A 13,796-nucleotide genomic window follows, 5' to 3' on the forward strand; every position below is an offset into this window, starting at 1 on the left:
AGAACCTGAAACCTCCAAGGAAATCTGGTCTCCGAGAATGGATTTGGTCTCCACAGTGTCCTCTCCTGGCTGGCTGGGCAACATGAAGGCTCCAGGGAAGCTCTTTACTCTTGGCTGACCCTAACGAGCACATCCTAGCATGTTGCCTGTCATCTGTGCACACTGGGGGGGGGGGGGGTCCTGTGGCCAGAAAGAGGTGCACTGCAGGGTCACAGGGATCCGGCCTCCATCGCATCAAAGAAGAATGGCCGCCTGCGTGCAGTTCAGAAGTTTATTATGGAGCGGGTTTGGGCCAGTTGTTTACACGTTTGTCTTGTTACAGCCCTGGTGTGCTGGCTGTGGGGGGTGGGGCAGAGGGGACCCTGCTGCTCAATGGTGATGTCATCCCAGGAAGATGGGCTTTCTCCTGGGTCCAAGGTGCCAGTGCTCCGAGCTGATGTCATCAGAGAGACCCGCCTTTGGTGGTCAGGGTCTGGGCTGGGGAGATGAGGGTTTTTAAGATCTCGGTGTAATACGGGGCAAACACCTGCTGGTTGTGATGTGTCAGGCTGACAAACTTCTGGCCCAGTTCTGCCAGCTCCGCTTCGATCAGAGTGAGGCCCCCGGGAAGGTCCAAGAGGGATCGCTGCACACCCAGGACAAAGCAGCACTTGAGGAACAAGTGTATACGCTGGTCTGTGGGCAAGCAGGAAGCAAGTGACAACCAGGTCACCTTGAGCAGCTGGGATTCGGCTACTCACAGGTGAGGGGGGATCTGAGTTGGGGGACAGCTGTCTAGTTCTCTCAGGTGTTCTGTTACTGAACCTCCCGAGTATTCAAGACTGCTTAGTGTCAAAGTGTGTCTCACACCTGTAATCCCAGCACCCCAGGGGCAGAGGCAGGGGGAAAACCATAAGGCCAGCTTGAGATACATGTGGTGTCCCAGGCTAACCTGGGCTACACTGGTAGATCTAGGATCTGACGTTAAGGGATACTTCAGCTGATACTCCCAATTGCTTAAAGCTGGGAACAAGTTGGCCAAGTTCCAACTTGGGGCTAAGGCCTGTACTACAGAGACATGCTCTCTCCAACTAACGGAGCTGGTTTCTTGCTGGTAGGTGGGTGTGGATGTCACAGAGACTCATGAGAAGTCATCTAGGTTGGGTGGGCAGGGTTCCCTGTGCCGACCTCTCACAGGACCAGAGTCCGCCTGTGGCTGGAAAGGGATACGGTTTCAACCTGGAACCTTGCCCATGGTCCACGGTTGGGCCCTCTCCCTCCAGCATCCTCACTGCCCACACATGGGCACGCTCACCAATGACGCTGCGGACGCAGTTTTCCTTCTTGGCAATGTTCTGGAGCTGGCACACCAGGGACGTCGTATTCTCGCTGCTCAGAGCGGCCAGGCCCATGCTCTCGAGACCCTGGTGGACTTCCTCCACCACCTGCTCACTCACTGACTGCATCACTTCCTCGGGCCTAGACCACAACACAGGTAAGCTGGCACCCAGTAGGACAACAGCGGGGAACCTGCCACCCAGTAGTAGGTGGCCTCTAGAGAACTGAAAAACTTCAAAGCCTCAGACAAGAGGTCAGGGACTTGAGGAACATTCTGGTCCTACCCCAGTCACCTTGCTCTTCCCACAGACAGACAGACAGTTTCCACCTCCCTGTGATTCCCTCCGAACTCCAGCTATCTCTGTAAATGTTGCTCTATACTGAAGCTTAGAAAAAAAGCTCTCAGAGACAGCCTGGCTCTCCGCAGGATGCACCCCTACGTGACCTGTGCACTCTGTAAAGACTGAGATTCTTCCCAACCATCTTCCCTGGTCGGTCACCTCCTGCCGAGCACAAACACCCCTGCCATTTGTTTTCTTTGAGGTCGAGGGCTGCCCTCCCCCCCACACACACACACACACACAAGGGCAAGCATTGTACCCTCAGCTACATCCCATACCCAAATGTGGTTCTTCTGTCTCCTCTGTTGTCACCAGCAACACATACTCACTCGGTATGACAACACTCACTGGCCGCCAACACCCACCCCGTGAGAGATGGCCCTGGGCAGTTCCAGGTCTCATACAATACCCTTTCTGGAAAGTTCTCCATTTTTGTCATAAGCCCCAGTATCACTGTGGATGGTTCTAGAAGGCCTCTCTCTGTGGCCTGTGGTGAAGAGTAGTAACCTATTGGTATGCCATTATCCAAGATCCTTTGTACTATCCCCTCTTTGTGTGTGTGTGTGTGTGTGTGTGTGTGTGTGTGTGTGTGTGTTTGCACACGCATACGCAGGTACCATGGAGGCTGGAGGCCGATATCCTCCTCAGTGGCTCTCTACCCTCTTTCTCCCTGAACCTGGAACTCAAATGTTGCCTTGGCTAACTGAGCCACCACCCCTGAACCTCCCTGAAAGTGCTGGAGTCACAGACATGCCCCCCCATGCCTGGCTTCTTGTTATTTGGAGATAGTCTGTACATAGTCCTAGCTGGACTCAAACTTACAGATCTGCATGTCTCCACTTTCTGAGGGCGGGGATTAAAGGTGTGCAACCGCAGCCAGCTCCCATCTGGCTTTGTTCTGAGCATGTTGGGGACACAGCCAGGTCTTACCTTACCTTACCAGTTACCCCATCTCCTTCCTAAAAAAAAAAAAAAAAAAAAAAAAAAAAAGATGTCCGCAGCTCACCTGGAGTTGAAATCCTCCACCAGGGACTTCGTGATTCGTTTCAGCTTGTCTACAAACTGGGGTGAGCTAAACAGACCACTGTCAGAGAAGCTACTGGCCACCAGCAAGACGGAGGCTAGGATGGTTAGCTGGTTCTGCTGCGACTCCAGCTCCTGCAGCCGGGCTCTGTCTGCCACCAGGGTCTGAGGGACGGGAGGAACAGGCCATCAGCGGGACTCTGGCAAAAGCTCCAAACGGGAAAACAAGGAACTGCCCTCCCCCACCCCCCATTGCTACCTCAGGAAACTCTTCATTCTCAGGGTCCCAGGTGAGAAGGTTCAGGAATCCTTGAGACAGCACCATCGCGGGGCTGAGTGGCTCTGGGACGGCGACATCACTGGGAGATGGGCCAGCCGAGCTGGAGCAGTCCTGCAAGTCAGAGGAACTGGCAGAGGGGGCAGTGAGCTGTGTGGCCGCCTGGGTGAGCCACTTCGTGGTGTGGTTGAGGAGTCCTGCAACAGGAGGAGTGGGCGGCAGGTGAGCGTCCCAGGGACTGCTCGCTTTAGCTAGCACTGTGTGTGAGCGGGGTGGCACATGTGCTCAGGAGCTGACACAGCAGCACTGTCTGGCGTCAGTTTGAAAACAGCGAGTTTCAAAAACTGCCAAGGCTAAAGAGCAAGACCTTACCTCAAAAACAAACAAACAAACCCAGAAAAACCAAACCAAACAAGCAAAACTAAAGTAAATTGCTACATCTAAATGTAAAAAGTGTACGGGCTAGAGACATGGCTCAACAGTTAAGTTCTGCTCTTCCAGAGGTCCTGAGTTCAACTCCCAGCAACCACGTGGTGGCTCACAACCATCTGTAATAGGATCTGATGCCCTCTTCTGGTGTGCCTGAAGACAGCGACAGTGTACTTAGATATAAAATAAATCTATAGACGGGAGCGAGCAACCTTCATTCTCAGCAGCCACCTGATGGCTCAGAACCATCAGTACTAGACAACTAAATCTTTAATAAGTAAATAAATCTTTTTTTTTAAAGGCTTCTCTTGATCAGCTCTCAGAAATCAACATGAGAGTGACTTTAAAAAAAAAAAAGAGCGTATGATGCTCCAGGCTAATATGTCAGCCTTCACCCACTGGGTGAAGAAGCAGCAACTGCCTTCCTGAAGAGGCAGGAGGAGAACAGCCCTGCACAAGGCCTCCCTCGGCCCTCCCTCCCCTCACATCACGCGTGCGTACTGGGCTCTTTGTTGAGGCGCTCCTGGAACTGAGCCCGCTCAAACTGGACGGAGTGTTCCTGAAGCTGGGGCTGGAGGCTCTGGATGGTGTAGTTCACCATGTCCATTTTCATCTGTCCCAAGACCTGGAAGATCCCCCTGTCGCCAGAAGAGAACAGCCACAGAGGGACAGCTAAGGTGAGGCTCCAGAACCTGCGAGGAGCTTAACGCAGAGCTGTGTCCCCTCTACTTGCGGAGGGATGCGCAACTGAGACCGAGGCCCACGGTGAGCCAGGTCCCTTTCCCTCCGCCCGTTCTGCAGAGAGCTGGGTGCTGTGAGTCCCAGCAAGGGCTACAGGGCGAGACGCTATGGAAGAAACACCACCCCACGAGCAGAAGGCAGGGCTCTAAGTGATGCTACCCTCCTCCATTCAGGGGAGGAGAGGTGTTGTCTTTCCATTTTAATGTGCTGCACCCACTTCCCAAACTCCACATGGCCATGAAACAGAAGGAGACCTGCCACTGTCCCTTACAGTTTATGTGAGCTGATGCCAGAGTAAAGTTGAGAAAAGAGAGGTTTCACACCTCAGAACTCTGCCTACCACAGCGTCTTATACAAAGGTCCTGCTGAGAGGTGGATGCTCTCAGCCAACCATTGGACTGAGAACAAGGTCCCCAGTGGAGGAGCTACAGAAAGGACCAAAGGAGCTGAAGGGGTTTGCAGCCCCATAGGAGGAACAACAATATGAACCAACCAGTACCCCCAGAGCTCCCAGGGACTAAACCACCAACCAAAGAACACACATGGAGGGACCCATGGCTCCATCCACATATGTAGCAGAGGATAGCCTTGTCGCTCATCAGTGGGAGGAGAGGCCCTTGGTTCTGTGAAGGCTCGCTGCCCCAGTGTAGGGGAATGTTAGGACAGAGAAGCAGGAGTGGGTGGGTTGATGAGCAGGGGGAGGGGAGTTGGAATAGGGGGTTTTCGGAGGGGAAACCAGGAAAGGGGATGACATTTCAATATCTATCTATCTCTGTGTGTGTATATATGTCAAAAAAAAAAAAAAGAATGGGGAAAAAAGGGGGTCCTGTCACACCAAGGATGACCCAAAGGTCCTTTTTGGAAGAAGTGAGAACCAACAGGCCAGGGGGGAGCAGGAAGACTGTAGAGACAATGTCTGCCCAGTGTCTGCTAGCCCTTCTCCGCTCAACCCAGAGCAGGTTAGCGGACTGCAATTAGCATCACACCTCAGCAGCCGGACCGGATCTGAAATGTTCTCAAGTCTCTGCACAGCCTCATCACGGATTGGCGCACACAACAAGACCATCATGTTGAGGATATACTTGGAGAGGTAGGAGACATTCAGGTCTCCGCGGTCGGCTTGCTGCTGGAGGAACTCCATGTCCAGTGCTTCCTCGATCTCATTCCTCAGGCGGCTCTGCCGTGGCAGCAGCAGGGACAACAGGATCTGCAGGGCAAGTCACAGAGTAGGTCCTGCTCTGTCCTACGTTACCCCCAGGGTTCAATCCTTTACACACACCCCAGTCTCTGTCTTCTTAGGTCTCAGAGTCAGATCAAGAGGTTAATAAAGCCAAGGACTCCACTGAGCACATGGAACACAGACAGAGCTGGGGACAGGGCTCAGCAGCTAGGAGCACCTCGGTTCAGTTCCCAGCACCCACATGGCGCTCACACCAATCTATACCCTGGGGGCTCTAGTGCCCTCTTCTGGTCTCCCCGGACACTGCATGCGCATGGTGCCCAGACAAACACACCCATAAAATAAAAGCACTTTATATTTTTTGTGATTTTTCAAGACAGGCTTTCTCTGTGTAGCTCCGGCTGTCCTCAGAGAACTTCCTGCCTCTGCCTCCCAAGAGCTTAGGATAAAAACTAATCTTAATTTTAAAAGACTCATAAAACTGGGCAGCAGGGGGCTGGTGAGATGGCTCAGTGGGTAAGAGCACCCGACTGCTCTTCGAAGGTCAGGAGTTCAAATCCCAGCAACCACATGGTGGCTCACAACCATCTGTAACAAGATCTGACTCCCTCTTCTGGATTGTCTGAGGACAGCTACAGTGTACTTACATATAATAAATAAATAAATAAATCTTAAAAAAAAAAAAAAACTGGGCAGCAGCACTGGACCACGCCTTTAATCCCAGCACTCGGGAGGCAGAAGCAGGCAGATTTCTGAGTTTGAGGCCAGCCTGGTCTACAGAGTGAGTTCCAGAACAGCCAGGGCTACACAGAGAAACCCTGTCTCAAGAAACCAGATGGATGGATGGATGGATGGATGGATCCATAAAATATAGTCCTAATACAGGAAAGGTAGTATAATCTTGTTAATTATATTTCAGAAGGGTAAGACAGATGAACAGCAATGGGTTCCTGAGCCCAAACATGAGCCCCTGCTAATTCGCTCTTATTCATCCCTGTGCCTCCACAACACACAACAGAGGGAGCTGGGGGGTGGGGGTGGGGTGGCATCCTGACTACTGAGCAGAACTGAATACTACATTGCTCTGTGTGGCACAAGAGAAGGCTGCTGCCCGCTAACCTATTTCAGTTGGTAAGCTTTCAAAGTTGGAGTTTCTTTGTATCTGCCCTGCAGGGCCTGCCTGGGCTGACCCTTGAGACTCTGCTGAGGTGGCAGCAGCTTCTCTCCATTGTTGACAAAGGGCACTGAATATGCAGGAGGAATGGCCTCCCTCAGTGTGTGGGCTCTCTAAAGGAAGCGGATGGTCCCTGGAGGTTCCGCTATCTTCCCTAAGGTAACAGCAGGCGGGTTGCCCACCACAAGTAAGCTCACTGTTAAATTTAGACTTTTGAGGCAGAATACACCAATTTGAGCTTCACACTGTAGCTTACTTACAACCTGTGTGTCTGAGGCTCCAGAATGGTCTCTACTGCTGCTCACAGCTTCCCTTTTTGTTGCAGGATATTTGATCACACTGTGAACCCCAAGATTCTGTTATTTACTGAAAAAAAAAACTGTTTCTAGTTGTGATGTGGCCCATTCCATATAGCACACACCTTTAGTCCCTCTGGCCGGAATACAGACAAGCCCTTAGTATACACCTGTACTCCCAATGAAGGTAAAGTGAGTTTGTAGAAGGAAGCAGCCATGTTTGAAAGTGATGTCAGAGTGGCAGACAAAGTGATGAATAAGAGAAAGATTTGACAGAATAGGATAAGCCCAACTCAGAAGAGAGAGGAAAGGGAAGCTACTTTTTTTTGGGGGGGGGGGAAGGGCGGTTTCGAGACAGGGTTTCTCTGTAGTCCTGGCTGTCCTGGAACTCACTCTGTAGACCAGGCTAGCCTCGAACACAGAAATCTGCCTGCCTCTGCCTCTCAAGTGCTGGGATTAAAGGCATGCGCCACCCTGCCTGGCTGGGAAGCTACTTAAGAGGGGCAGTGGAGGGGCTGGTGAGATGGCTCAGCGGGTAAGAGCACTGACTGCTCTTACAGAGGTCCTGAGTTCAAATCCCAGCAACCACATGGTGGCTCACAACCACCCGTAATGAGATCTGCTGCCCTCTTCTGGTGCGTCTGAAGACAGCTACTTATTTATAATAATAAATCTTTAGGCCTCTTTGGGCTGGAGTGAGAAGGGACTGAGTTAGCAGGGCCAACCAGAGCCAACCAGAGTGAGCAGAAGTCCTAAGTTCCCAACAACCACATGAAGGCTCACAACCATCTGTACAGCTAGGAAGGAAGGAAGGAAGGAAGGAAGGAAGGAAGGAAGGAAGGAAGGAAGGAAGGAAGGAAGAGGGGCAGTGGAGAGAGAGGAGGAGGCAGGTTTTTTTACTGGAAGAGTTGTACAGAGACAGGTAGAAGAGAGGGAACGAGCCAGACACAAGACAGAACAAACCAGGGAATAAGGAGGACCCAGAAGAGTAGAACAGATTGCCATAGGTTGAAGCCAAGAACAGCAAAGAGTCAGAGGCCTAGAAAGAAACAAGATGATGGATGATCTTAAAGCTACAGCTGAGTTGAACCCAGCCAGCTACAATTTAGAACTAGAATGGGTGAGCTTATTCAGCATTAAGTCTCAGGCCTAGATTAGATTGTATGGAGGGCTAGGAGTGTCCTGGACTAGGCCTAGGTTAGCAGAGACAGCGAGCCTCAGAGACAAGTTGCCTTAAGCAAGTACAAGCTTCATCTACACCTTTTCTGATCCCCTGCTGTAGCAATTTTACCTTACGTCGACCCCATTCCAACCACTCCCTGACTTCTAAGTCACCTTGGCAATCATGGTTTGTGGCCACTAGCCGCCGGCCTCACTGTGTTCTAGGCCAGCCTGGTCTACAGAGTGAGTTCCAGGATAGCCAGGACTACAGAGAAACCCTGTCTCGAAACGCCCCCCCACCCCGGAAAAAAAAGTAGCTTCCCTTTCCTCTCTCTTCTGAGTTGGGCTTATCCTATTCTGTCAAATCTTTTTCTGATTCAGTCAGGCTGTGGAAACCTTCCACCTGCGTGGGGCCGTGGCCCACCTCACCTCTTTGATCTCCTTCAGAAGCTCAAGAGCGCAGCTGAAGTCAGGGGGCGCGGCTGACAGCTGCTCTTTCAGATGCTCCCAGAAGTCGCTGGGCATGGTGTCCTTGCCCTTGCCTTCCAGGCTACAAGAGGGTCAGATGCACAGATCACCCACTGCACGAGCAACCATTCAGAGTCTAAGACCCCCAAAGACAACACTAGGGGTAACCCGTGGAGCTCAGCAGGGCTTGCTAAGGGCCAGGGGTGATGTCAAAGCACCCTAAATTCTGCCTGAGTCTCGCCTACATGTGTGACCTGTGTGCACACATGAGCAGTACTGCCTAGAGCAGTTACTTTCTTTCACTTGTAGAAGTCAGGAAAATCTTTCTTTCTTTCTTTCTTTTCTTTTCTTTCTTTCTTTCTCTTTTGACAACACTTGAATGTAAAAGACACCTTCAGACCAGTCAGGTTCAAAAACAAAGAAAATTGACTCAGCTGAGTGTGATGGCTTCCCAGCACCCAGGAGGCAGAGGCAGGAGGATCTCTGAGTTTGAGGCCAGCCTGGTCTACACAGGAAGATCAATGAGAGCTACACACACACAGACACATATATACACAAGTATAAAGTTGTCCCCCACCCAAAAAAGAAAAAAGCTTTCCCCTACCTCTTCCTCCTGCACTTTTATTCTGACAGCATTATCATCTCTCTCCAGTCTCAAGGTTACATTTTGTTATCATTGACTTAAAACAAAACAAAAAAAAACCATTTAAATAGAGATGGCTCAGCGGTTAAGAGCACTGACAGTTCTCCCAGAGGTCCTGAGTTCAATTCCCTGCAACCACATGGTGGCTCACAACCATCTGTAATGGGATCCCATGCCTTCTTCTGGTGTGTCTGAAGACAGTTACTCACATATATAAAATAAAATCTTTAAAAAAAAAAAAAAAAAAAAAAAGCCGGTGTCAGGTGTCAGTGGCGCAGGCCCCAAGTCCCATTGCTCAGCAGGCAGAGGCAGCCAGATCTCTGCGAGTTTGGGGCCAGCCTGGTCTACACAGCGAGTTCCAGAACAACCAGGAGAGACCCAGAGAGACCCTCTCTCAAAACAAAATAAAACAAAACAAACCCCCAAAAGAACAAAAATTAAAATAATCTCCACACTCAGGAAGCACCGGCAGGAGTACCAGCCTGGCATATGAAAGATGCTGACTAAGCAAATAGACAAAAGTCCAGAGCAATTCAATAGAGAGAGGAGAGTCTTTTTCCAGCAAATGCTGTTGGAACAACCAGACTGCCACATGTAGAGACCTGGTTCTAAACACTGAAATGGGCAAATGGCATCCCATGTTTGGACTGTGGATTTTAAATCATTAGCAGTAAGAGATTAATCATCAGAATAGGAACCATGGCCGGGCATGATGGCTCACACCTTTAATCCCAGCACTTGGGAGGCAGAGGCAGGAGGATTTCTGAGTTCAAGGCCAGCCTGGACTACAAGTGAGTTCCAGGACAGCCAGGGCTATACAGAGAAACCCTGTCTCGAAAAAAAAAAAAGGAACCATGGCAAGCAACACATTTCGCCAAGGAGACATTCATTTGAGTTGTTTTCTTGTTTGAGGTAGGGTCTCCCTGGATAGCCCTGACTGGCCTGCAACTCACCATGTAGACCAAGCTGGTCTCCAGCTCAGAGATCCACCTGCCTTTGTTTCCCAAGTGCTGAGATTACAGGTGTGAGCGTGCCGAGTTTATTTTTAATATTTATCTGTTTATTAGTGAGGGCACATATAATTAAACTCAGGTTGTCAGGCCTGGCAACAAGTGTCAGCCCACAGAGTCACCTCCCCAGCCCCCCCAGAATCCTTCGGTGCTAAATAACGACATCAGGAAGTCACATACAGAAACTGTGAAAGCCAATACCTGCTTGAAGATAAACTCCTTTCTTCCAACTGACAATCAAGCTTGGAAGCGTCATGGACTCTCTCCATCATACCTGTAATTAGAAGAAGTTCTGGTGGACAGTTATCAACCCACGCAAGTCTGAACCCCCTCAGGGTCACTCGTCTGGAGGCCCCCGGGGTTATCTCTGAGTCCACTCAGCCAGTCACTTGTACCTCCCCCCAAGGGCGTGCTAGAAATGCTCAGAGCAGCCCAACACAGTGAAGGCTAAAGTTCAGACAGGCACAAAATGAAGCAGATTCAGAGATGAAGCTGTCAGGGCTGGTGAGATAGCTCAGCGGTTAAGAGCCTGAGTTCAATTTCCAGCAACCACATGGTGGCTCACAGCCATCTACGATGGGATCCGATGCCCTCTTCTGGTGTGTCAGTGATAGTGTGCTCATATACATAAAATAATCAAGAAGGTTATTAGTATTGCACACCAGTTTGCACTGGGAGGCTCGAGGAAGGTTCCCTCCTTCTACCTTCTCCTGGCTACCTGGGCATCGGCTCAGTCATCAGCTTGGTGGGGTGGGGGAAGCTTAGCTGCTGAGCTGCCTCACAGGCCTGAAAAGGCACAATTTGTTTGTTTGTTTGTTTGTTTGTTTGTTTGTTTTTCGAGACAGGGTTTCTCTGTATAGCCCTGGCTGTCCTGGAACTCACTTTGTAGACCAAGCTGGCCTTGAACTCAGAAATCTGCCTGCCTCTGCCTCCCGAGTGCTGGGATTAAAGGTGTGTGCCACCACTGCCCGGCAAAAGAAAATAAATAACTGTAGAGATCCCATAGGACAGCGCTGTCTTTCTCAGAAGGAAACATGACAGGAGTATTTAGAGTCATGCCTGTATCCTCAGACAGTAAGGGAAAAGGAAACACAAACACACACACACACACACACACAGAGAAAATTAACAATGGAGGAAGTCTCTGGGTTTTACGTTTCAACAAATCGGAAATATTTCATGGTGAGAAAATTGACTGGACTTTGATAGAAAATCTAGAGTCCTTGCCTGGGTTATAAAAGCATAAACTACAGGCTGGACAGATGGCCAAGTGGTTAAGCCACTTGCTGCCCTTTCCTAAGAGCTGGGTTACCCACATGTTGGCTCACAAGCATCTGTAACTCCAGTTTCAGGGCACCCGACATCTCTTCTGGCCCTGAACACACAGGGTGTACAGACATACCTGTAGACAAAACACCCACTCACACAAAGAAAAATAAACCTTTTTATAAAAACAAAGGTGACCGAACCCTGCTCTTCCCTGCATCTGTGCAGTCCTTCATTATCCCAGCCGAAATGGCTGGCATGACACAATCAAATCCGTAAACAAATCCGAGGTGAAAGGAAACCTTCAAAGCTACAGCGACCCCTCAAGAAACTCTCCAACTGCAAGAAGCAGCCAGTTCCACCCAGAGCACTCCGGAACAAGGAGGGCTCAAAGAGTAGAGATTAAGTGTGGCTAAAATTCTTAAAAATTCAGATCGCCCCCCTAAAAAAAGAAAACTGCAATACAACAAAGCCAATTTGTTATACACAGTTCCAAATTTTTTCAAAAGGAATTTGATTGTATACTCAGGAGTCACTGTACCTATGGATGCAACAGCCATTGTAAGAACTGGTGTTTCCAAACCAGCAGCACCAGCACGCCCTGACCTTCCTGAACCCCACCAGCCAGGATCCTATTTGGATACACAACCCCACCCCTACCCCGACCCCACCCCACCCCACCGGGTACACCTGGAACTTGTCTCAAGTCACTGCGTTAAGCAGCAGCGACTCCGCGTGGCCACAGAGGAGAGACTAACTGTTCAGCGTCACAGGAAATCCATGGCAACGCTTGCGCGGGAGCATTTGAAACGAGGGGGAGGGAGGTCCGGACCTTCAGTCCCCGCACTTGGGGACCCTGCCTCAAGCAGATACCTAGCCTGTGCGAGCTCGGGGTCCCGCCGAGGTGGCCCTTTCCCGGGGATGGCGGAAGCGGTGCCCCACGCGTGACCGAGGGGAGCTTCGCTCGGGCGGAGGGCTGGGGACACCGGGAGGTCGGGCCAGTCCGCAGTCCTCCTTGGCCCACGGGACCTCGTGGCGCCGTCTTTACCCCGCGCCCCTGCGCGGACCCTGGGGTGAGGGCGGCCGTGCTCGGGCGACGGTTGAACCTACACGATCGGTGCCCCTGGGCGCTGCTCGCGCTCTCCCGGGTGTTTCCCCCGCGGGATTCACGGGAGGCGCTCTCTGCCGCGCCGGGCTCCTTCCGGGCCGCCCTCTCTTTCACGTCTGGCATCCTGGTGGTGGTGGTGATGGTGGTGGTGGTGGTATCTGGGTGGTGACAAATGTTGGGGGCTCGTCAGGGCCAGGGGGGACCAGCGCTGGCGCAGGAGGAAACTGAGGCCACAGCCGGGACGGACGCCCTTCCCCTTACCCCTCTCCATCCCTCACCACTCCCCTTGTCTCTCCCTCTCTCTACGCCTCTTCCCCTCACCTCCTCTTACCCTCTCCCTTCCCCTCTTCCATCCCTTCCCCTCCGTGGCTCACCTCCGCCCTCCCCCTCCACTTTCTCCCTCCCCTTCCCTCTCTCCACTCAGCTCACTTCCTTCTCTGCCGGCCCGCCCGCTCTGGCTGGCTGGGCGACAAGGGGCGCGGGTGGGATCAACCACTTGGGGGGATGAGGCGGGGGCGGCGGGGCTGGGTGGAGCCACTGAGCCCCACGTCGATGCTGTCACACACTCCACATCCCCACCCTGCGAACTGAGCAGGAGTGGGAACGTCCGGTGTTGCAAAACAAACAGCTTAGGTGTCCTGGCAACGAGGCGCGTGGCAGCCCTCCCCTCCAGCATCACGATGGGCCACCGAACATCTGCCGCCACTCTGGGTGAGACCGAGACTGGGGCGGGACGGTCATCCTTATTGATTCCAAGTGTCAGGAGCTGGGGCTTAGGGGTAGCCTGCAGAGCATGCACAGGGGTGCTAGCCTCGAACTGCTGACCCTCCAGCCTCCGCCTGAGTGCTGGGGTCACCCGTGTGAGCCACCACCAAGGGTTCATGCAGTGCTAGAGATGGAAGGGACCTCAGATAGGCTGAGCTCCATTTCCAGCCCTCAGAATCTTAAAAAAGATGGAGGGTGAGGCCTGGAGAGATGGCTCGGCTGTTAGGACCACTGGCTTTCTTCCAGAGGACCAGGGTTTGATTCCCAGCACCAACATGATGGATCTCGGCCATCTGCCACTCCAGCTCCTCAGGATCATTCTTCCTATATTTACATATATTTACATACACGCAGGCAAAATACCCATACATATAAAATTGTCTTTTTTTTACATATAACATTCTCTTGTGTTTTTTGCTTTTTTCCCAAGACAAAGAAAGTTTCTCTATGCTGCCCCAGCAGTCAGGGAACTCTTCTTCGGTAGACCAGGCTGGCCTCAAACTCAGATCTTCCTGCCTCTGCAGGGATTAAAGTCTTTTAAATACCCACGCCTTGGGTTTGGGGAGAAAACATGGAAAGGGTGTTTTCCCTCGTATT

At 51.6% G+C, this 13,796-nt stretch overlaps 1 protein-coding gene across 1 annotated transcript; it reads right to left on the bottom strand.

The window, feature by feature from the left end:
* Window positions 1-257: 257 nt before the first annotated feature.
* Tcp11 (t-complex 11) lies at window positions 258-12,943 on the bottom strand. The gene is given in 12 exon segments (XM_021186449.1): window positions 258-675; window positions 1,295-1,458; window positions 2,665-2,846; window positions 2,941-3,155; window positions 3,889-4,025; window positions 5,115-5,335; window positions 8,369-8,489; window positions 10,262-10,334; window positions 12,200-12,374; window positions 12,377-12,451; window positions 12,453-12,592; window positions 12,864-12,943. Coding segments are annotated over 11 exon segments (1,701 nt in total). The 5' UTR covers window positions 12,558-12,592; window positions 12,864-12,943; the 3' UTR covers window positions 258-442.
* Between the last annotated feature and the right edge of the window lie 853 nt (window positions 12,944-13,796).

The sequence above is a fragment of the Mus caroli genome, chromosome 17 (genome assembly GCF_900094665.2).
Source record: "Mus caroli chromosome 17, CAROLI_EIJ_v1.1, whole genome shotgun sequence".
Taxonomy (NCBI): domain Eukaryota; kingdom Metazoa; phylum Chordata; class Mammalia; order Rodentia; family Muridae; genus Mus; species Mus caroli.